Source organism: Zalophus californianus, chromosome 15, assembly GCF_009762305.2.
Source record: "Zalophus californianus isolate mZalCal1 chromosome 15, mZalCal1.pri.v2, whole genome shotgun sequence".
NCBI lineage: Eukaryota > Metazoa > Chordata > Mammalia > Carnivora > Otariidae > Zalophus > Zalophus californianus.
Window position 1 is genome coordinate 88,185,330 of NC_045609.1, and position 21,325 is coordinate 88,206,654.

Here is a 21,325-nt window from a genome sequence, read left to right on the forward strand (position 1 = left end):
GGGAACCCTCTGTTACAGGGACCTCATGGTCTCACCCTGACACCCTTGACCGCCAGCTCTGCACTGACCGGCTCACAGCCCCCCAGTCCTGGCATATGCAGAGGCCACCTGCCCGCCCGGGGCTGAGCTGATCCTTTGGAAACTTTGGCTGAGAGTCTGCCTCGGCCGGCTGAGCTCACGGCAAACTGCGGGAAACCTGCTCAGAGACCACATTTTGGACACAGATGGAGGCGTGTGTCCTGCCGCCTCTGGAGTGGGTATGCAGCACAACAGCTGTGGCTTTTTCACGTATGGTGTAGAAACTAAGCAGTTTAAACAAGGAGACTTTCCAACCTCTGTAAAGCTGCCTTACCTAATTCCTGTTCCTGATGGAACTTTTCAAATTTATGTTCAAATGTTTTTGCTCTATGTGCCTCTCACCAACACAGACTAAAACATACCGCATGGAACTTGGGGACATACTTCCTAACAGACCTAGCTGCCCCCAAATCAGGCTTTGTTCAGTAAGGCCAGAAGGAGACTCAAACTCTGGACTTTCCTGACCTCTCCGATCCAGCCAGCTGGCATTCCTGGGAAACCAAGAGCCTGGAGCTCTGTCATGCACGTGGTAGGTGCCGGTCAGACCAGTGCATGCTCTGCAGTGGGGCCTGAGCTCCACCCGCTCACCCTCCATGCTGCCATGGACCACGGGGCCTTTATGTCTGCAGCAGAGGATATGGAGTGGATTCTGCAAGACTGCATCTTGAAGGCCCGGCTGGAAGGGTCCAGGGGTGCTGGCATCCTCGGTCGAGTTTTGTACCATGGGGGAGCATGGTAGCAGTTGAGTGGGAGTGCTTGGGACAGACTTAGCTCCTGGATGGGCAAGGCACGCAGGCTGTGTCAGGCTGCCTGTAAACTGGGGTTTACAGCCCAGTTACACGAACCCAGCCCGAACCCAGCCCAGGGCCCTGGGGGTGCCCTGTCCAGCAGCCCTGCTTCAGAACTTACCCGGACTGAGAAGAAACCCAAGAATTTCATTATCCACACAACAGGTGGACAGCCTTGGGGACAGTGGTCCCGTGAGACTCCGAGTGCCGAGAAGACAAAGTGCGGGGCTGTCCTGTCTGCTGTCCCTTCGTGTGGCTGCTGATAATGAAATAAATCTTAGGTAGCTCTTAAAAAATAGCATTTTGGGTATTATTTTTTTCTCCTTTCAAAAGAAAAACCCCTTCCGTAAGTAGGCGAGCGGAAAGGCCCCGGCCTGCAGGTTTCTGCATGGCTGGTCATGACTGCGGATTGAAAGCGGAGAGGAGGCCGAGGCCAGGCTGGCCGGGGCCTGATCACTTCTTGACAACCTGGTGAATGAGGTGGCTCCGTGGGAGGGTGCGGAGAAAGCGCCGGCCCCTCTCCTAGCGCCCGGGCTGATCAGATGTTTATCCTTTGGGAACCCGCCCGAAATGGCTAAATAAAGCAATTTTTTAAAAAGTTTCTAGCAGATGCCTTTGGGAGAAGAACCAAGAATTTCCTGAATCGCATCCTGGGGTGGCTACAATGGCCCTCAGCCTGTGGAGCCCTCCCCCATTCAAGGAAGCACTTAAGCCACTTAAGCGCATTAGCATCTGGATGGAGCTGGACCTCCTCGGGACGCAGGGGTGGGCAGGGTGGCAGCGCTCTGCTCCGGATTGTTCCTGCGCTTGTTCTAATCCCTGCTGCTTGAAGGCGGCCAGACTGATTTGTGACACATGAGTCCAAAAGCCACTTTGGGGGCTTGACCTGCTTAACTCATCTGTGCTCTGAATGTCAATGGCCTGTCCTGGAGGATGCTGTGGGGACGGCGGCCGCTGCCTCCCCTGCCCCACGCTGGGCCGTGTGCATGCCTGCCCCCCCCCCCCCCCCCCCCCCCCCCGCCCCGCGTACCTGGAAGGGGTCTGCCCTGGGCTCTGGAGGGGCTTTCGGCTCATCCCAAAGGGTCCCTGCTCAGGAGGGTTCCCCGCCCAACCCGGGCCTGCTCTTCCACTCTCCCCTGGGTGAAGGGCTTCTCACAACTTCACAAGGGCCCAGGAGTCAAAATTAGTTGTTTTCTTGCGGTGGTCTCTCTCTCTCTCTCTTTTTTTTTTTAATAAAACTCATCTAGTCATTTTTAAAGAATAGCTCCATTGAGGTTTGGTTTACACACCGGTCTCAGTCCCAGGCAGCCTCCGCGTGCCCTTTCTGGACATTTTGTGTGCATGGACCCTGGTCCCATGTGACCTTTCCCTAAGGAAAGAGCAATGTCAGTGGCAGGGGGTGGGGGCCCCCGCTTCCCGCGTCCAGTCTGCCTTCTCTCTGTGCTGCTCTCCTTCTGAACAAGGACAAGTCCCTTGCACTTCCTTTGTTACGTACGTTCCTCAGTAGCCCTGATGGCCCAGGGCCCCAGGAGCCGGCTTGCTGCCCTGGGTCTCCAGTGTCGTCCTGCCGTTAGGGAGCCACCCGTTGGCACCCGCTCCAGCCTTTCCCGCCTCACACGCAGTTTCGACGGGAGGAATTTTCTCAACAAACCTAGACGTAATTTAGTTGGTAGTCCGTCAGACGGTGGCCTGCTTGCCATGCCCCGGGCTGTGCCCTGTGGCTGTGGGGCTGACCCTGCCCCCTTGTCCCTCTCCCTGCCTGCTCAGCTGTTCCCTCCCTCAGCTGGCCAGTCTCTGCCCCGAACCCAGCGTGGCCTCTGTTCTCCCTGCTGTTGCCTTCCCTGTCTTGTCCTGCTGCCCGTGGGGCAGATCTCGTGGCAGTGTGTGTCCCCAGCCTGCCACGGGGACAGCACAAGACGGCCGTTGAGTCCCCCGCCCCTCCCCTGCCCAGGGCTGTCTTCAGTGAAGCCCCAGCAGACCTTGCAGGGTCCGAGCCGAGCCAGCTGTGGGCAGCTCCCGGGAGCCGAGGCGGACAGGGAGGCCAGGGCCCGCGCCAGGTGTGCGGCGCTTGCCGACAGGCCTGCCCTTGGACGGGGTGCCCGTCACGCTCCCGCTGCCATGCGGGCGGGTCCGCGGTCCCTTTACGTGGGGGGGCTGGAAAGGATGGGGTCAGGGAGAGAGGCCAGGAAGTGTGCTGATCGCGCTGAGGAGACGGGCTGTGGGCCCCTCTCGTGGGACTGAGGCCCCTCTGTGTCTCTCCCAGACCCTCTGCACAAAGGCCACGATGCAGACCGTCCGTGCCGCCGACACCAATGAAGTCGTGAAGCTGATATTTCGTGAGTCGGACAATGACCGGAAGGTAAGCGCACCCCGAGCTGAGGGCCGCGCCCGCGGCAGGCCACTGTGGCCATTTGGAGCTGGGGGGCGCAGGGACTGCTCAGGCGTGGCCCTGCTCCTCCTGCACTGACGTCCTCTACCACTGCAGGTTATGCTTCAGCTGGAGAAGAAACTCTTCGACTATTTCAACCAGGAGGTTTTCCGTGACAACAACGGCACTGCGGTGAGCGCTGCCTCCAGATGCCCCTGGGTTCCTGGGCCCCCGAGACTGTGCACCTGCAGCTGGGACAGTCCCCGCCCTGGGTCTGGAGACCCTCCACGTGGGAGGTGGGATGCTCATGCCCTAGGTGCTCAGGGCGGCCAACACAGGCCTGGGCTCCGTGTGCACGTCTGACCAGGCCTTCCCGCGGCTGCGTGTGTGCACACGTGCGTGTGTGCAGAGTGCAGTACGTGTTGGTTGAGACCTGGTCCTGCGGGAGCCACTCCTCTGCTTTGAAACCACCGCCCACCCTTGAGAATCCAGAGACGCAGCATGGGGCAGCCAGACCCGCCAAGTGATTCGGGCCTGCTTTAGTGTGTTTCTGGGGTGTCCCGTTGTGCGGTCACAGAGTACTGGTGGGTGAGCAGTTCGTGTGTGGTAGCCCCACTCTGGACAGCCCCATTCTACGAGGGGGCGGCCCCTGACCCCACGGCCCCCGGGGTGCAGTGTGCAGAGGCAGGTCCTGGATGGCGCGTGCCGGAAGTGTGAGGCTCCCCTAAGGGCGGGTGCCCCGGCAGATGAGGACACCTGAGTACCACTGCTGCCTGCCGCCCTCCAGCCTGTCTGCTCTCCCTGCCGCCCACCCCTGCTCTGGGGGGCTCTGTGCATAGCTGTCCCCCTTTTCATCTCCCCGTGCCCCCATGCCCTGCAGTCTGGCCTCTGCGCCACCAAAACCCTTGTCACCCACCTCGAAGATACTTTATTCCAAAGCCTGGACGTCATGCCCCACCCCCTCGATCCCTGTGCTCACCTCTCTGCATCTGGGAGCCCCAGCTTGGTCTTGTCACCCCTGCCCTCAGGCCCCGGCCATGCTGAGTGCTCTACAGCTGTGCCTCAGCTTCCCACCCGTGTGTGGGAGGGTCGCTCCGGTCTGTGTGCAGATGGACGCTGGCGTGTGTCAGTGCTGGGAGACAGCACGGTCCCACCAGGCAGCAGACTGTCGGTCCCGTGTCCCTCCTTCACACCGCTGGCCAGGAACTGCAGTCCTGCCTCCATCCCTGCACCCACTCCTCCCTCCATCCCTGTGTCCTTCCCCGAGGCGGTGCCCACTACCCCGGAGCCACTGCCTCTTACTTGCTGCAACAGCCCCATCAGCGTACCCCGAGCCTGGGGCCCAGCCGGGGGCTTGTCTCGTGTACAGAGGGTCAGGCCTCAGCTCCAGGCCTTAGCCACTTCCCACGGATCTCAGGTGAGCCTGGGGCCTGCTCACTCACGTGGGCCAGGAGCCTGCTCTGGTCTCTGAGCCTCATTCGCTGCTTGGCTCTCTCTGCCCGCCCCCCCCCCCCCCCATTCAGGCACTGGGTTTACTTTTGCCCCAGCAAATGCTCTGATCCTTACCTGCCCTTCCCACCGGCCTGTCCCAGTGGGCACTGTGCCCTTTGGCCCTGGCCAGTTCATATCTCACTTCCTCAGGGGGCCTCAGGCCCTGGCGAGATTGACTGTCCTCCTATGTCCCCTGCAGTGCCCAGCTCAGCTTGCAGACACTTATGCCCAGTCCACTCCCCTAGGCGGGAGGCACCAGGGTGAGGACCTGTCCTACCCGCCAGCCACGCCAAAGTGTGCAGCAACCCGGTGATTTCAGGGCCTGAGCACTCGGGGCACAGGCAACCCCGAGGGGTAGCTTTGGGGACAGGACTGTTGGGGGGCACCGGCTGCAGGGGACGTACCCAGGAGACTCTCTGGGCAGCTGCATGACTCTCTGAGCTTGGAGGCAGGGTGGGCTCTCTGGGCCCCTGATACAGAGGCAGCCCCCTGACGCGGGGGGACAGTGAGGCCTCCAGGGCGGTAACAAAGCGGGAGAACAGCAGACGGAGTGGCACTGGGGCAGCCAGGGCCTGGAATGTTCCGGAAGGAGCAGGACATGGGTGAGCAGGGTACGCTGTGGGGTCTGAGCCAGGGCGGCATAGGGCAGCCAGGGAGAAGTTGTGTGTCCTGGAAACGGGGAGCCAGCGCACACGGATCCACGGTCACTGTCTTTCTCTGGTAGTGTCTGGACAAAGCATGTGTTACCACCATCAGAAATAACAAGTGTTGTCGCCATTGGACATAACAGTTTTTATCTCTGTGTTTATCTAGCATATGAAATTTTTTAAGACAGAGGGAAGTTTGAATATTCAGGAGAATGTTTGTATTTTATGCAGAGATGAAAAAACGCAGTACAGAGTTACAGAGTAGATTTCCACGTGGCTGTTTTGGAAAGACCCACGTGCCCCTTTGTCGTGTGTGTCCGGAATCTCAGATGGAGAGAGTCGCGCCCGGCCCGGCGCCTTCCCCAGGGGTCTGCCGGGGCTTCTCCAGACCATCCTGCTGCTGCTGAGGGTCCCAGGCGCTCGGTGCCTTCAGAAATGCCCCGCAGGGTCACACTGGTGTGCGCGCTCCGTGCCCCGGGCCGCCTCCACGTCCATCACACACAGGAAGCGGGGTCGTCCAGACCAGCCACGGGGACAAGATAAATGGTCTGACGAGCCATCGCACCCCGGTGGGGAGGCACACAGCCCCACGGCCACTGGAACAAACAACCCATCCACAGGATGGATGTGCCTGTGCCGGACGCAGCCCCAAAATCCATCGCACCCTTCATCAAGCACCGGTCTTGTACCCGTCTGACAGAAATTTAATTCAAGCTGGCTTCTGGAAATAATTATTGTATTTTAAGAGTAGTAATCATTGGCCGGGACATGATTGAATGTGTCCATGCCTATTGACTTTTTCTATGATTTATAGCTTTGTTTAGTCGATATTCCCATCGAAATTGTATAATTAATTATAAGTGTGGCTGTCAGGGCGGCAGGATGGAGTGCCCTGGTGAGGATTTGGAGAGATTAAATTTTCCTTGGCTGTCCCAGGGCAGGGCTTGGGAATCTTCACAGCGCTCGGCCTGTTGGATAGAGATGTTTTCTGTGTGTTTAGCAACTGCTCTAGCTCAAGGCGCATTGATTTTCCGGGCTCTTTTTTCTTTATCAGCGTGGTGTCTCTGCAGTAACAGTGGAATTTGTGCGGCTGGGACAGCTTCTGACAGATACGTATGATCAGCCAGGCTGCTTTATCATTGTCTACACACGCCCGCGCTGTTTTTCACTTTGTAATCAAAAAGAATGTTTAAGATACATGTGAAATTGGTTATCATGTTTCTGAAAAATCTCAAAGAGAAACAAATTATCATTTCAACAGAAATGCAACATAATTTCTAATCAGGAACCTCTCTCACAGCTGGTGTTGGCCCCAGGGGCCGCACTGCCCCCCCCACACACACCCCCACGGCTCTCATGGAGCCCAGGGTGCTGTCCCCTCCTGGTCCCACAGTGAGGGGGGGGGTCCAGCATGCTGGCCGCCCAGCCTGCGACCAGATGGCCCAGCTTGGGGTGTGTGTGGATGTGTTTCCAGGCAGTGCCACCTGAGAAGCGTCCATTTCCGGACAGGGGCTTGGGGCCGTGTGAATGTGGGCTGCGGTGTGGGCAGCAGGACAAGCTCGGGAGGGCGGCCCTTGCGGACAGAGACCCTACCCTGGACGTCTGGGTCCTCCCCAAAGTGGCTCTGTTACTGTCTTAGTAGCTGGAAGATTCAAACCCATTCCAAACCAGATGTTTATTTGCTTTAATTTCCCTTTACACGCTTAGCAAGTAGAAATGTGGTGAAACGTGGTGGGGTCCAAGTGGCTCCCTCCCCAGGTGCAGCTGCTGTTCGGGACCAGGGCGGCTGGTCTGACAGGCTGTCCTCAGGCCCTCCTGCTCGGAGCCACGCCGATAGCTCCTTCCTTCCTCCTGCAAGGCCGCACTTGCTGAAGTGTATGTGGGCGCTGCAGACCCCGGGCCGTGGCATCTGTGATGAGTGGTTCAGGACCCCACCAAACCTCACCTATGTTCCAAAACCACATCACGGGGATGCACCCGTGTGGATGCTCTCCGGGCAGGTTCTGGCCACTGAGGTGGTGCGGGGCCCGGGAAGACTAACAGGGTCCCTTTCTGAGGCTGCACAAAACAGAGGAATGTTCAGTAGGTGACCATTGAAAGCCATGCGCTCACACGCATGTGCTCATGTGCACCCAGGCACCCACACGCAGGTGTGCACGTGCGCGTGCGCACACACACACAGAGCCAGCGTCACACTGCGCCATCACGTCCCCCTCCAGTCCCTCTCAGTGCCCCAGGGCTGATTGTGGCGACCTGGGAACCCCCCCACCATTGCCCCGTGGGGTCAGATACACAGTGGAGTGAAGGTGGTCAGCATCCTCGTGGTCAGAAATGTATCAACACAGCAGAACACACATGTGCACATGTGTGAACAAACCCTGGCCACCAAGGATGGTGGGTCCTCCGTCCTCTTGCAGAGTTTGAGAAGCAGCTGAGGGTTTGGCCCACAGCCAGGAGGCAGTGGTGTCTCGTTTAGGGAGCATGGGGGTGTGGGCGGCATCAGGTAGCCGCCCGCAGTGAGGAGAAAAGAACCCCTTTCACAGGAGGAATCTGGGCACAGGCAGCGTCTCTTTTCCTGAGGGAACTTTAGAAACTTTGTTTGGATTTCTGTCAAAGTCCTGGGGCTACTAAGTGGGTGCTCCTCGGAGCCAGGCCCCGTTCTGGGTGCAGAATGGACACAGATGCCCCCATGGGGCTCACAGGCTGCTGGGGACAGAGGAGGGTCAGGTGCAAGTGAGCCACACAGAAGAGACTGCGGCCGTCCACCCGCAGGAGGGGTGCCCGAGGGGCAGGGAGCGTCCTCTCTGGCCGAGGCTCCGGGAGGCACGCTGCAGCTGTCATGAGGTTGGGGCCTAGGTTATTCCCAGGTTTCCTTCAAAGTGTAAGGAAGAGAATTAAGTCCTAGCACCTCGCAGCTTTCGGGATTACAATTGGAGTATTTGTACCTAAGTGCCTGGCCCCTTGCCTGCATTTCTTGTATCCGGGGGGCAATCAGATGGAGGGCAGGCACCACGTTTACTGTCCCCCAAATGAAGATCCACGGGAGGCGAGCTTGTAGTCCAAAGCCCAACATATGGAGAGTGCGCCCTTGAGAAGATCAGATGAGCACCAGAATAATTGATAGAAATTATAAAATAATGTTAGAAGGATTAAAAATATGAAAGAATCAGAAACAAATAAACAACACGCCCTGGAAGAAACAGGCAGATTAAAAAACACACAGAACTTCTACAGGTGTTGCCGCGGAAGTGAAGTCCTGGTGGGTAAATTAGTGGTGGGACTCTGCCGAGCCAGCAGCGCGTAGGGGTGCGACACCCTGAGCAGGCCGGCAGGGGTAGGGGCGGCGGGCCGCGCCACGCCCTGAGAGGCCACATTTGGCAAAAGGTGATGTTGGAACCACAGGAGACGAGTCCTCAGGAGCAGGATGTGTCCACGTGGAACAGCGGGACCCCGGATGGAAAGAGAAGACGCGACATAGAGCGGCAGGGGGATGCTGGTGCCAGGTGGCAACACAGTGACCCGGGGGAAGAGCCATGAGGACACGCTGCTGGCGCCGAGTCTGCATGCGGCCGGCGCCAGAGCGACCCTGGGACCTCTCACATGGGTGGACACAGCGGCCCCCAGCAGAGAGCAGGAGGGACTGCGCCGAGCGGCGGCGTGCAGAAGGAGCGGGCGTGTGTGCATGCAGGCTCCACGGGACACCAGCAATCCACGGTCTCGGTCTCTGCGATACTGCGTTTGTCTAAGCCTCCGAGCTGAATTTGGGAGAGATGGGAAGATTCTCTGACTGCGGGTGAGTGGAGCCCGGCTCTGCGTCCAGAAGCACGTGATCCTGCTGAAGGTCACGGCCCTCGACGTTTCCGTTAAACCCCCGGTCAGCCATGGCCACACTTCTCCAGATGGGTCCTTTCTGGAAACCCTAACCCTAACCTGTAGGGCCAGCTGGTTCCTCTTATAGCCATCGTTGGTCAAAACCATGCAGTGCCTGCATGGAGCCCACAGCCCCCCGCCCCCCATGTCCACCTGCCGGAATCGGGGCCTGTGTCCCATCTGGGAAGGCTGAGAGTTCAAGCTCCAGGGTGATTTAGAGAAGAAACACGCTATAGGCATGTGCGTGCACGTAAACGCAAGGACAAACACACATGTCAACATACACGTAGCTGCGAGACCTGTCCAGGCCCCACACACACTCCAGGGCGCATCTCTCCCTAGAGACTTCCTCTCCATCCCCAGCTGAAGGCCTGACTCAGGAACTTATCAGAAGCTGTTTGGCCTGGAGCCCTCCCTGGACTCTAGAGGAGCTGAGTCTTCCCTCGATGCAGGGACAACAAGGCCATTTGGTGCCATGAAAGCCAAACCCCTGTGTGCTCCCCCGGGCCTCCCCTCCCCCTGCAGGCCCTCCACACCATGGTCTCCCCTGCCCACCCTGCACCCCTGCTCTGCAGCTGCCCCCGGGTCCCCCAGTCCTGTGCCCATCAGGGCAGCACTGGGCAGGCTCACGCTCAGCAGATGTGAGCTCACAGGTGGCAGCTGTGGGGTCCAGGCCCCCAACCCCTGGCATCTGAGCCTCACCAGGCAGGGTCTAAGGCTCTCTGTGATTCTTGTCTGTGAGTGTCCAGGATTCTGCAGGAATGCATGAGTGCAAGAGAATCGGTTTACCCTCCCAACCCGCAGACCGTTCCTTCTGGTGCACATTCGCTCTGTTTTCCCTCTGACCTTCACCAGGAGAGCACCAGGGCTTGGCGGGGGTGTGTGCTGTGTGCAGGTGGCTCAGGCAGCAGCCTGGCACACAGGTCATCCGCATGTACACCGAGCTGCTGAGGCCACGCTTCAGGAGGGATGAACAAGGACAGGAGCCAGGTGCTGGGGTCGTGTCAGGACGTGATCCACACGCACGTCTGAGGCCGTACCCAGTGGAGGCTCAGCTCAGCCAGGGTGGCTGGACCTTGCTGCTGGCACCCTTCCCTCCTGGGGGCACCGTGCCCTTTGGGGTTTGGTTCTGAGGAGTTTTGAGGGCAGGCTGCTCTGTCTCCTCCACGTGTAGAAACCAGTGCTTCACTCCCAAGCTTACTGCTGGAATCCCATACTGCCTGCTCGCTCTGACTTCGTATGGGCAAAAATGAGAGCCACGCCCATTCCGCAGATCATTGCCTTGGCGTGAGGGCATTGCTGGGTCCGCTGCCCTTCGTGGTTTCGGCAGAGGAAGGTGGCCCTGCGTGGCCAGTCAACCATGGGCAATGGGGCTGGAATCCCGGCATGGCCTCCCAGGCAGAAAGGCATGCCGGGTGCCCACAGATCTCCCCGGGGATAGGAATGGGCAGCTGTTGGCAGGGCTACCCACAGATGGACCAGTTTCCTGGAAGTTCTGTGGGTCCCTGCTGCACACAGACCACCAGAGACTTTCCTGTTGTCCAGTGAGGCAAACCAAAGTGACCTTATTTTCTTCTGTTTCTTTTCTTTAGCTCTTAGAATTTGACAAAGAGCTGTCTGTTTTTAAGGACAGACTGTATGAACTGGACATCTCGTTCCCTCCCAGGTAAGGCACACCCACTTGCTGGATGAGCAGGTAACTTTTCTCCTCTCGGGCACCTGCATGCACCTGTGCACACCACTCCGCCTCCTGCCCTTTCCACGACCTGAGTACCGCAGCAAGCCGAGAGCAAGAAGCAGTTGTTATTTGCTCTTAAAAAAAAAAAAAAAAGGATTTTTTTTTCATATGCAAAGCACTGCCTTCTCAGATTAGCACACTGTGGGCCCCAGAGAACTCTGGGTTCTGGGTCTTTCTGGGAACATCAGGATCTTTGGCAATGTAGTGTGTTGGGGGTAGGTTCTGGGTTGTTTTTCTCTTTCTTAGGCTTGGAAGCTTTTGTTGAGCTTTACTCTGGTGTTTACAGAATCTTGAGATCTGCAGCAATGACAGCCCATTCCCTCATGAACAGCCTGGGGGATGCGGCCCACACAGGCACCCAGGGTCTTGGAGGGCACGGGGCAAAGGGGAGCCTGTGGAGGTGGCCTTGGAAGCTGCAGCTGGACCTGCGGCTCAGCCAGCCCCGGTCATTCTTGGGGGGGGGCACCCTAAGGACACGGAGGCTCTATCATGGGACCCCTCCCCACCCCTCTCTCCTTTTTTAGATCCTGGGTGGAAATTCTCATCACTCGGGCATGTTCCAGGAAACTATAACACGGGCATGGGAGTGTCTTGGGGTGCACTCCACACCCTGTCAACAGACAGAATAACTCTGCTCCTAGAACAACCTCAAAAACCAGATGGGCTTTCATGTGTGCTCTGTGAGGGGCCCCATCCCCCTGCCACTGTTCAGCAGTCGCACGTGTGAAGTCTGGCAGAGGACCCCACAGTCCACTGGACGTGGGACTTCCTGCTGCTTGTGGGCATGGACTGGTGCCCCTCTGACCTCGAGGTCCAGGTCTGGCCAAGGGGCCCACAGCGTGAGTTTTGGGAGGCCAGACAGGCCGAGACTGTGGGTCTGGAACAGCCAAGAATGCAGCAGGACCAGAGGAGCCTGCCCAGCAGCTCCCACCCGGGGACTGACCAAGGGTGTCCCCCCTGGAGCCCCGACCCCGCTTCACAGGTAGTCACCTGCGATCAGGCGCACGTCAGATACACCTGAGATCCAGAGAGATTCTTAGGATTTGTGAGACTGCCTCTTCCTGGGTGGGGTAGGCCAGATGTCCTGAATGGCTCCCCCTATTTGAACAACTCAAGGATCTCTTTTTCGGGCTTTGCTGAGCTGGAGAGGAAGAAGGAGGCCTGGGGGCCACCTTGGGCAGAGGTCACAACCCTGTGGACACATGGGCCCTGCGCTGGCATCTGCTTCTGAAGTTTCTTTCAAACCTGCCACCTTGAAAGTCACCTGGGCACAGACATGGAAGATGCCAGCAGGACGTGGTCGAGACCAGAGCCCTGGGGTCCCGGTGGCCAGTGCCCAGTGCCTTGGGTGGGGGGCGGTGAGCAGCAAGCCCACCACCAGCACGGGTGGCAGAGAAACTTGCTTGCTCACACCTGAACACATCAAGAGTTTGGAAGGCCACGTCAACCCTCACACACCCACATAGGGTAGTGGGGTCCTGGGCTGGTGGTCCTTGGCAAGGAAAGGTACTGTCTGGGACGGTGGCAGTAGTCCACGGCCATGAAATGCTGCCTGCTCGTCTGGGGTCCTTTTCACGCCTGGACAGGGGAAGGACGTGGCCTGGTGCCACGTGGGAGGAGCCTGAGAGAGCTGCCTGTGTGTGTTGGTCACTGGAGTACCTCCTGCCGCGTTCACCAGGACTCCTGGGGTGGGAGGTGCACACGGGGGGCAGTCACCCTGCCCTCTGCGAGGGCCATGAGGTGCGGGGCACAGCTGCTGAGCACAGCCCTCCACGAGATTGCTTGGCTTAGGTGGTGGGAGAGCGTCCTGCATGATGTGGCTGGCGGGACTCCCTGCAGGGTGCCGTCGGCCCAGGGAACCCTGTGAGCCCGTAGGAGCAGAGCGCTCGCTCTGGTTGAGGACAGGAGCAGTGACAGGAGGGGACACTGGCTTCCTAGGTGCAGGCCTTGCCTGTTCGGTCATCAGATACTTTCCCTTTAATTAGGAAATAAGATCGTAGTTTCCGGGAGGGAAGGTGAAAGCTTTCTAACCAGACTGACGGCTCTCAACCACCAGAGCCCAGTTTCCAGTCAGAAATCCTGTGAGCTGTCCAGGATCACCCACCCCTCCCCCGCTGCCCAGGTCACCCCCCCCTCCCCCGCTGTCCAGGATCACCCACCCCTCCCCGCTGCCCAGGTCACCCCCCTCCCCCGCTGTCCAGGATCACCCACCCCTCCCCCGCTGCCCAGGTCACCCCCCTCCCCCGCTGTCCAGGATCACCCACCCCTCCCCCGCTGCCCAGGTCATCCCCCTCCCCCGCTGCCTGGGTCACACCAGTCGCCCTCCTTTGGCTCTCTTGTATTTTTGAAACTATGTTTGTGACCAGAGTCCACAGCCCTGGGCTGGCCATGTGGGGTTTGCAGAGCCGCTCCCGGCTGTGGGAAGAGTGTAAGCAACAGCAAAGTCAGGGAAAAGGGCAGGTGATGAGTGATGGTCAGGGGTTTGGTGCCTGCCAGATATTCTCTGATGGTACCGTAATATAAGCAATCAGGCATGCTGTGTGTGCACATGTGTGTGCGTGTGGTGTGTGAGCTCACTTGCTGATCTGTGTATGCGTGCGTGGACATACGCGTGCGTACACAGGAATAGGAACAGGATCGTGTGCAAGGGCATAGTGCTGTGCACTGTGTAGACACGTGCTTGTGAGCATGTGGGTGTGAGTACGTGTGTGTGCACGAGTGTGTATGTAGGTGTTTCATGTGCATGACTGTGTACACGGGAGTGTATTCATGTGCATGTAGTGTGCACGTGAGCAGGGAGTGCGTGTTCATGCACATGTGTATGTGTGTTGCTTGGGCATGTGAACAGCTCAGGAGATCTCACCGTACACATTTCTATTTTGTGAGAATGGCTCTTCACTTCGCAAGCTGCCCTGCGTTGGCCAGAAGGTCTCGACAAAGCGCGCCTTGTGTGTTCCCCGTGGCCGCTGCGGCTCCTGGGGGTTTGTCAGGACAGGCTTGTGCTCCCTGCACACTGCCAGGAGGCTCCCAGTACTTTCTGGAAGGCTGTGAGGACTGGGCCCGTAGGGCCGTGGCTGCCTCAGGCTGTTTTGCGTGTGGTCTCAGTGAGGCCTCAGAAACCGGGAACGCGGGGCATGCCATCCGAGGGCGTCTGCCTGTCCTGGGGGGCAGTGTGGGAACGCGGGGTGCGCAGAGACCCGGAGCATCCGTTCCTGTAGCTGCTGCTCGTGGTTTTCAGAGCCTTTCTGCCCTTATCCACGTGGTGAGGGCCTTGCACACCAATGGCGTGGTTCCAGTCCCTCCGTGAAGGCCCCTCCTCAGCATCGTGCAGAGCAAGACATTGCGTTGGGGCGGCCCGCAGCGTCCAGTTTCGCTCAGTGTCAGCACTGTTTGTTGCTCACCAGTGAGCCGCACAGACGTTTCGTCAGCGGACGGGCCTTGTAAGGAGAGAGCGGATCTTGGCAGACACCTTTGTCGCTGTTCTCTACCAGCTAACAGAGTCTCACTCCTAATGGACTAGAACTTACTTCTGTCATTTTGCTAGAAAAGGTGCTAATATTTCAGGCGTTTATGGAGCCTTCAGCTCTGTTCTCCACCGAGGGCTCAGCATGATAGCACCTTCATTAGGGTGACTGGTTGTGGGTGACGGTCAGAGGCAGAGTGTGCCACAGGCCAGGCTGGAGTGGGAGCAGGCTGGAGGGCCCACGCCTGCGCTCCACATGGCGCTGCCCCCGCCAGCACGCCGGGGACTGCACCCCACCACGTGAAGATCTGAGATGCCAGCTGGTGTGTCCCTGAGCCGATGACGTAAACGTGCCTCTGACAGCTCACCCAGGCACGGGCCGCGGCATGGGTCTGAAACCGTATCTGTGACCCACTAGTTCTTGGCCATGGGAAGGGGTCTCTCGCCCACGCACACAACTGGTAACATCACCGGCTGGGCCTTCGGAACGCCCGGGCTGCCAGACTGTACGCACATCCCAGGTGTTGGCAGGCATCGGACGGCGTGTCCCTCCCATGGGACGCTGTCAGGCACATGGGCCCGTACACATCCTCCAAAGCCCTGGGTTTTCCTTGAAACCTGGAATTTTGTCATTGACAACAAATACCCTTGGATATTTTCCTGGAGGGGAAAAATGGCTCATTTCATTGTTTCTTGAGAAAACTCCTGTCTGATGCCCATTTCTGAGTGACAACAGTCTCTGCCTTTCTAGAAAACAAAGATACTCCACGAAAATGAGCCGAAATGGGCACAGGGCAGAGCACACCATGTGTGTCCATCTCCTCCCGCCGCGTCTCGAAACAGCACGCCTCCCAGTCTGGAGTGTCAGTCAGTCAAGGAACCGTTGGTTCCTTTGTGTGGCCGCTCTGAGTCTGTGTGACTCCCACCACCGTCACCCGCGTCCCAGGCCGCTGCTTCAGGCAGACGGCGCATTAGGGAGGTGATGAGTGTACCTTCCAGACCCACCTGGAAGTGTGTCAGGGACCCTGGCGGCTCCACACCCCACACTCCAAGACCAGCCAGAGGTAGGAGGAGCCAGAATGTGCACTGATGGCGGGACAGGTACTCGCTGCTGAAGGGGAGTGTCCCACAGTGGTGGCCACAAACTGCGCTCTGTGAGCAAGTCTGAAATCAGTATGCCCAGGCAGAGCCACGCTCAGGGCGTGAGTGCCGCGCGCTCGCATTCAGGTGCCTGGTGGGTGGCGCTGGGGTCACGACCCATGACTTTCCAGGCAGCGGCAGGAAGGCTAGCAGGGGCCGTGGGGGTCGTGCGGGGGGACGTGGGCCCTGCCCCAGGCGTGTGGGACAGTTTATGTAAAGTTGATGGAGAGAATCGGAAAACGTGAAAGGCCTGGATCTACTCCTCCACACTTTGAAAGTAATTTGCTCATTCAGGGGAAGTGGAATGGGAGGAATCACAGTCACACCTTTCAAAGGCAAACTCTTCATGTTGGGAAGGACACGTTTTTACTGAGCGAATTGATTACAGAGTAAGACAAAGTCTAGCTTTTGAAAAGCTCAAAAGTGTGTGTGATAACAGGTGAATGCAGGAGGCTCGCGGGAGGAGGCAGGCTGTCTTAATGGATGCATTTAATTTTAAGTTAAGGATAAAGAGCCTCTTTTCCAAGCTTCTTCCTGGGCCATTATCTAAACTTCAACTCTCTGTAGATTCCCATCTGTAATAACGTGTCCAGTTGTGAAGTTAGGACGAGAAGGTGCGTGGTCTGCCCTCTGCCAGGCCTGCTGGTTGGGAAGGAGCCAGGACATCTGTCTGTCCCGCTGGTCGCGGGGTCCTGGTTGGACATGACCCAGGCAGGTGCGTGGGGTGGGCCCCGGAGGGTGAGCACGGCCAGAGGTGAGCTGCTCGGGAAAGCCAGCCGCGGGGCGAAGGGCCGTGCCCAGTGGCCGGGTCGCTCTGTGCCGCCAGCCCCGGGACTCTCTCCTGGGCGGTCTTTGCTGCGAATTCCTCCACCACATAGCTCAGTGTTGCCATGGTTCCTGCTCACTTTCCTCGATTGTCCTTTTTTTCCTTCCCTCTCTTTTCCAGGATTATCAGTAACAGCCGGTATTTTTTGAAACCGAGTATTTGGGGACGCCGGGGTCCCGAGCTGCTCTTGCCGTGCTGGGTGCATTGTCTGCACCGCTGTGCCCTGTCCTTGCCCACTCACGTGGGCACTGTTCCCCAGGCAGGGCTCCGAGGAGGGACTTCTGTCCCCACAGCCCTCCTGAGGCTCCGGGCAGCACCCCCACCATGCCACCCTCCACTTGGGAGAGCGGGTGCAGAATGTGCGGGTCTGGCTGCAGCTTCTGTTTCCCCCTGTGCCCGGGGTCCCCACCTGCGGCCGGCCCCGTAGGTTCAGGTTGGTGAGCACGGCCGGGCTTCGGGCCTTCCTGGCCGTGTTGTCGGGCCGTGGAGACTCCACCCGCCTGTCCTGCAGCTCAGATGGAGTCCTGAGCCTGGTCCACAGGGCCGGTCGCTGGCCATGGCAAAGGGGCTGCTGCCCACATCCTGGGGGAAGAAGCTCGAGGGGCAGGGAGGGCTGCGTGCTTGAGGACAGGTGGGCAATCGTTAGCGTCATCACCAGCAGTCATGGCGGCTCTCCCTCACGGGGGCACAGCTGGGCGCTTGTCCTGTCTCCCCTCTCCGCCCCTGCCAGAGTTTGCTTCCAGATAAGTGTGCATGCATGGGAGGCATGGACTTAACCACCGTCCGCTCTGGAAGCACGCAGGCTGCAGACTGGCAGCCTCGGCCCTGTGCCCTGTGCTCAGATGTCAGAGGAAGGACGGGGTGCCGCCCGGCCCCCTCCCTCCCTGGGCCTGTCTGCACCAGCTCTGTTCTGGTGTGCCCCCTTCTCCGGGATCAGGGGCCACAGGGCACAGCCCCGGGGCTGTGGGGGGAGGGGCAGTACCCCCACCAGCAGGACACCTCTGGGGATCAGCTTCTTTCTCCTTTTGAGTCACCTGTGTTCACACTGGACTGTGGCAGCCGGCTCCTGCCCGAGCACGATGGGCCAGGGCCACGCAGGGCTCCCAGGACTGCCCTCGGGGGCAAACCCGGAAGCTTGCTCTTCTCTGGGACTCACCGCAGCACCACCGTGTGAGCCGTGACCACCTGTCGGATCCCAGTGTGGACGGGGCGGGAGCTCCGTGTTGCCTCCCTGACAGATTTTGTGTCCTGGCACAAACCCAGGCCTGAGGTATGAACACTGAACTTTGGCCCCGGTGTACATCCTCATGGTCTGTGGGTGCCATGTGCAGCCCTAGATGGGACCCCAAGACCAGCTGGGGCCTGCAAAGGGGTTTCTGGTCCTCTTGGCAGCATCGGTGGTGTAACTGAGCGTCGAGGGTGGTGTCTGAGCGCGTGGCATTCATCCCGTTGCCGGACCGCATCTCAGCATGATGCTTTTAAGCCTCGGATGACTCACTGTCTCCTGGCAGAGAGCCCTCACCACACCTGCTGTCTGCTCGTGGCTGCCCTCACCCCTGACCTCTGCCCCCAGTGAGGGGGCTTCTTGTTCTCGTCCTGCAACTCAGCACATTGTCCTCTGGAAACTGGGGTTGATCCGTGTGGACCCCCGATTCCCGGCTCACAGGCAGCATGTTCCGGAGACAACCTGCCACCAGCCTCGGCGTGTCCCCCGGGCACCCGGGAGAGGTCGTGTGTGCGAGGCGAGCGGTCCCGGCCGGGTGGTGTCACTCCCTCACGGTCACAGCTGAGCCGGGCGCCCTGCACGTGCAGAGCAGGGGTGGACGGCCGGTTCGCCACTTCTCCTGCAGAGGAGTTTTTAGGGTAGTTCGTGTTAGAAGTAGGAACTGTGTTGTTTTTAAGCATATTTGCTGCTTTGGGTCTTTAATCAAGTGAAGCAGTGATTTCTTGAGGGGTGAGGGCCCTTGGCCACTGTTTCTGGTGAAAATGTGGGGGACCCCGATGGGACGGGGCGAGGCCAGGAACCGTTAGCTCAGGGCAGAAGCATGTTCTGCGAAGCCTGATGGTCACGGCAGGACACGGGTCTTGAGGCCACAGAGCAGAGGGCTGGGGGCCAGAGTCCTCAGCAGACCAGGGGCCGCTGCAGGAGTGGCCCCTCTCTCCCAGCAGTGGGAAAGCACAGCAGAGAATAAGCTAATTCACAGCTAAGACCATATGGTACTTTGGAACTAACCTAAAAACCAATTTTTACAAGGAGAAGTTTAGACTCTAAGATGGCTGTACAAGATGCACCATGAATACGCAGACCCTGGTGCGGATGCAGCAGACACAGCGACACATCTCCCCAAAGCCAGCTCGTTCTGAGTTCATTACTACTACTCAGTCAGTCCCAATCACAATGCCCACGTGGGGGTGGAGCCAGCAGTTCTAAGTGGACGGAGGCAGGCCCACTGGGCCTGGAGGCAGGATCGCTCCAGGGAGTTCTGGAAACAGAAGAAAGCTGCCCGTAGGCCCGAGGAACATGAGGGCCACGTGTGCGTCTCTGCCCATCGGTGGATCAGCTGTGGTAGCTCCATCCCCAAGGGGCTGTCAGGGCCTCTCCTGGGGGCTGAGCCGGGTCAGGGCGTGGGAAGGGGTGCCTGTGTGGCGAGAGCCCGAGTCAGGGACAGTCACAGGCCATGCCACAGCAATGAGCCTGTGGCCTGGGCGCCAGGCACTTGCCAAGACCAGATGCTGTGGTGAAGCGGGCGTGGGGATGGGGCGTGGGGATGGGGCGTGGGGACGGGGCGTGCACCCGTATCACGCCCCAGCTTCCGGAGGCTCCCCCCAGAGGCGTGAGGGGACATCTGAGTGGAAGTCCCACAGCGGCTCCCCTGCATTCACAGGCAGGCCAGGCCACGCGCTGGGCAGGCCCCTGGGACGCCGGTGGGGCAGGAGGCCCGTCTTCCCCATTCAGGTTTCCACTGTCCTCTGACTATGTCCAAAACTAAAATCACAGTGTCCTAGACGATGCCATTGGTTTGTCGCAAGATCCCGTTACAACAAAAATTCAAGTGAGAACTTAAATTGCGGGTTCGACTTCGTGTTCCGGAAACCTGTCCACGTGGGTTTTTTCCCTGCGTGGCGTTGGCCACCCCACATGCACGGGAAGAGCCACACGGCCCCCCCGGGAACTCGGGAGACGGTGGGAGGCGGGGCTGGAGCCGGCACCTGACCAGGCACCCTTGTGTCCCCCCAGCTACCCGTACAGCGAGGACGCCGGCCAGGGCCGGCGGTACATGAACACCCGCTGCCCTGCGTGGTGCGACCGTGTCCTCATGTCTCCATCCGCCAGGGAGCTGATTCTGAAGGTAAGTGCCAGGGCCGCCCCAGGACCAGCCACACACGGAGGGCCCCCGGGGTGGGCCCTGGCGTCGTCCCGAGAGGGGTCCTCGGCCACCTGAGAGCCAGCACCCGGGCCTGAGGCCCCCATGACATATGATGTCTTTCTGAACCCACAGCATGCAAACACGGTCATCAGTGCCTTCAAAACCCTCACAGTTTATTGTACCCTCGGGAACGGAATGTGCTCTTGTCCTCAAGGGCGCTTGTGTAAAGCGTGGTGGACACGTTGGTCCTTATTTCCCTGAGATGTAAATCAAGAGCCTGATTCACATCTGGGCTCAACACGGTAGAAACAAACGGGAACATTCAAGAGGTGGCACCCTGCACTGAGGTTTCCTGTGGCCTCTTGATTTTCAAGAATTTTCAGTGCCCACATTTTAATACAAAAGGGTGTTTTCAAAAGAATCAATATCTGAATTTGTTTTGTCAACCCCATCAATGGGAAATCACACACAAGTGCATTGATATGGGGGGGGCGCGGGCTGGTGCTCAGAGCAGACGTGGGCCTTTGGGGAGCCGTCCCTGACCTGAGCTCTGTTTTAGGTTCCAGTTGCCCCCCCAACCAAGACCCCTTAGCTGGGCCCTGAGTCCTCACCCCAGGGTCTGGGAGCACACTGGGCAAGAGGGATCACAGCCAGGAGGGCAGAGCCCCCCTACATGCTGCCCCAGGCTCATAGCACACCCTGCCATGCACACACCCTGTGCCCTGTACTCAGTGGGCCCCTGCCCCCAGCCCAGCCCTCTGTGTTCTTCCTTGAGCCCAGAGGAAGCCAGCGGGGGGCCTGCAGCAAGCTTGCTCCATCAGGGCCTCGGCGCTCCTCCCCCTGTGCTGTGTGCTGGGCGTGCCCCCGCCTGTGACACCCTCGCACCCAGGGCCCAACACTGGGGATAGCTCCCGGGGCCACTTCCCCAGGGGGCCTTCCTGGCTGACGCTGCACTGGATGTCGGCCAGCAGCGCACAGACCCGGGAGAGCCTGCCTGGTGCCCAGCCTTGGACATAGCCCTGCTCTCTCTGCCGGACCTGCTGCTGACGCTCTGGAGTTGGCTGTGTGCAGTTGCACGCCTGCCGGTCCTGAACACATGCGGTGTGCTGGGCGCACGGCCACAGCGAGAACAGGGGCCTCGGGGACAGAGAAGAGACAAGTGTGGTCTACAGGGAAAGCACCCACGCTGAGGAAACTGCATTCTGCAGGAAACTGAGCGTGTGTGGCAGGGCGGAGGCGGTCCCTGTAGACTGTTTCATGCTCACTCTGAGCTTGGACGCCTCCGAGCTGGAGGGCCCCCCCCCCAGTCCCAGGCAGACGTCCCCCAGGCCCTCCCCAGGGGCTGCCCGGCGGCAGCGGGCGTTACCGTCAGATCAGACGCGCCTCATGAGCGGCTCCTCGGCCTCATCCATCATGCTACGCTCGGGTACCTCGTCACCATGTTCCGTTCTGCTTCCCCAGCCCTAAAACACCAAAGGTGGCGGGCTGGCGGCGCTGCCTGGGAGCTGCCGGGATGCATGCACTGCTGTAATTTGTTTATCTGTCTCA

The 21,325-nt window shown here is 59.2% G+C and overlaps 1 protein-coding gene across 5 annotated transcripts in view; it reads left to right on the top strand.

Moving 5' to 3' along the window:
- The window catches only part of INPP5A (inositol polyphosphate-5-phosphatase A), a 174,174-nt gene that overhangs the window by 149,602 nt on the left and 3,247 nt on the right, over positions 1 to 21,325 (top strand). For 2 of the 5 annotated variants that reach the window (XM_027591331.2, XM_027591318.1), the window contains exons 10-13: positions 3,130 to 3,225; positions 3,352 to 3,426; positions 10,835 to 10,908; positions 19,648 to 19,759. In XM_027591331.2, the coding sequence (XP_027447132.1) occupies positions 3,130 to 3,225; positions 3,352 to 3,426; positions 10,835 to 10,908; positions 19,648 to 19,759 (357 nt within the window). Of the gene's footprint in view, positions 1 to 3,129; positions 3,226 to 3,351; positions 3,427 to 10,834; positions 10,909 to 19,647; positions 19,760 to 19,909; positions 20,717 to 20,745; positions 21,322 to 21,325 lie in introns of those variants that run through there. The other 3 variants (XM_027591301.2, XM_027591310.2, XM_027591322.1) reach the window with 3 other exon arrangements.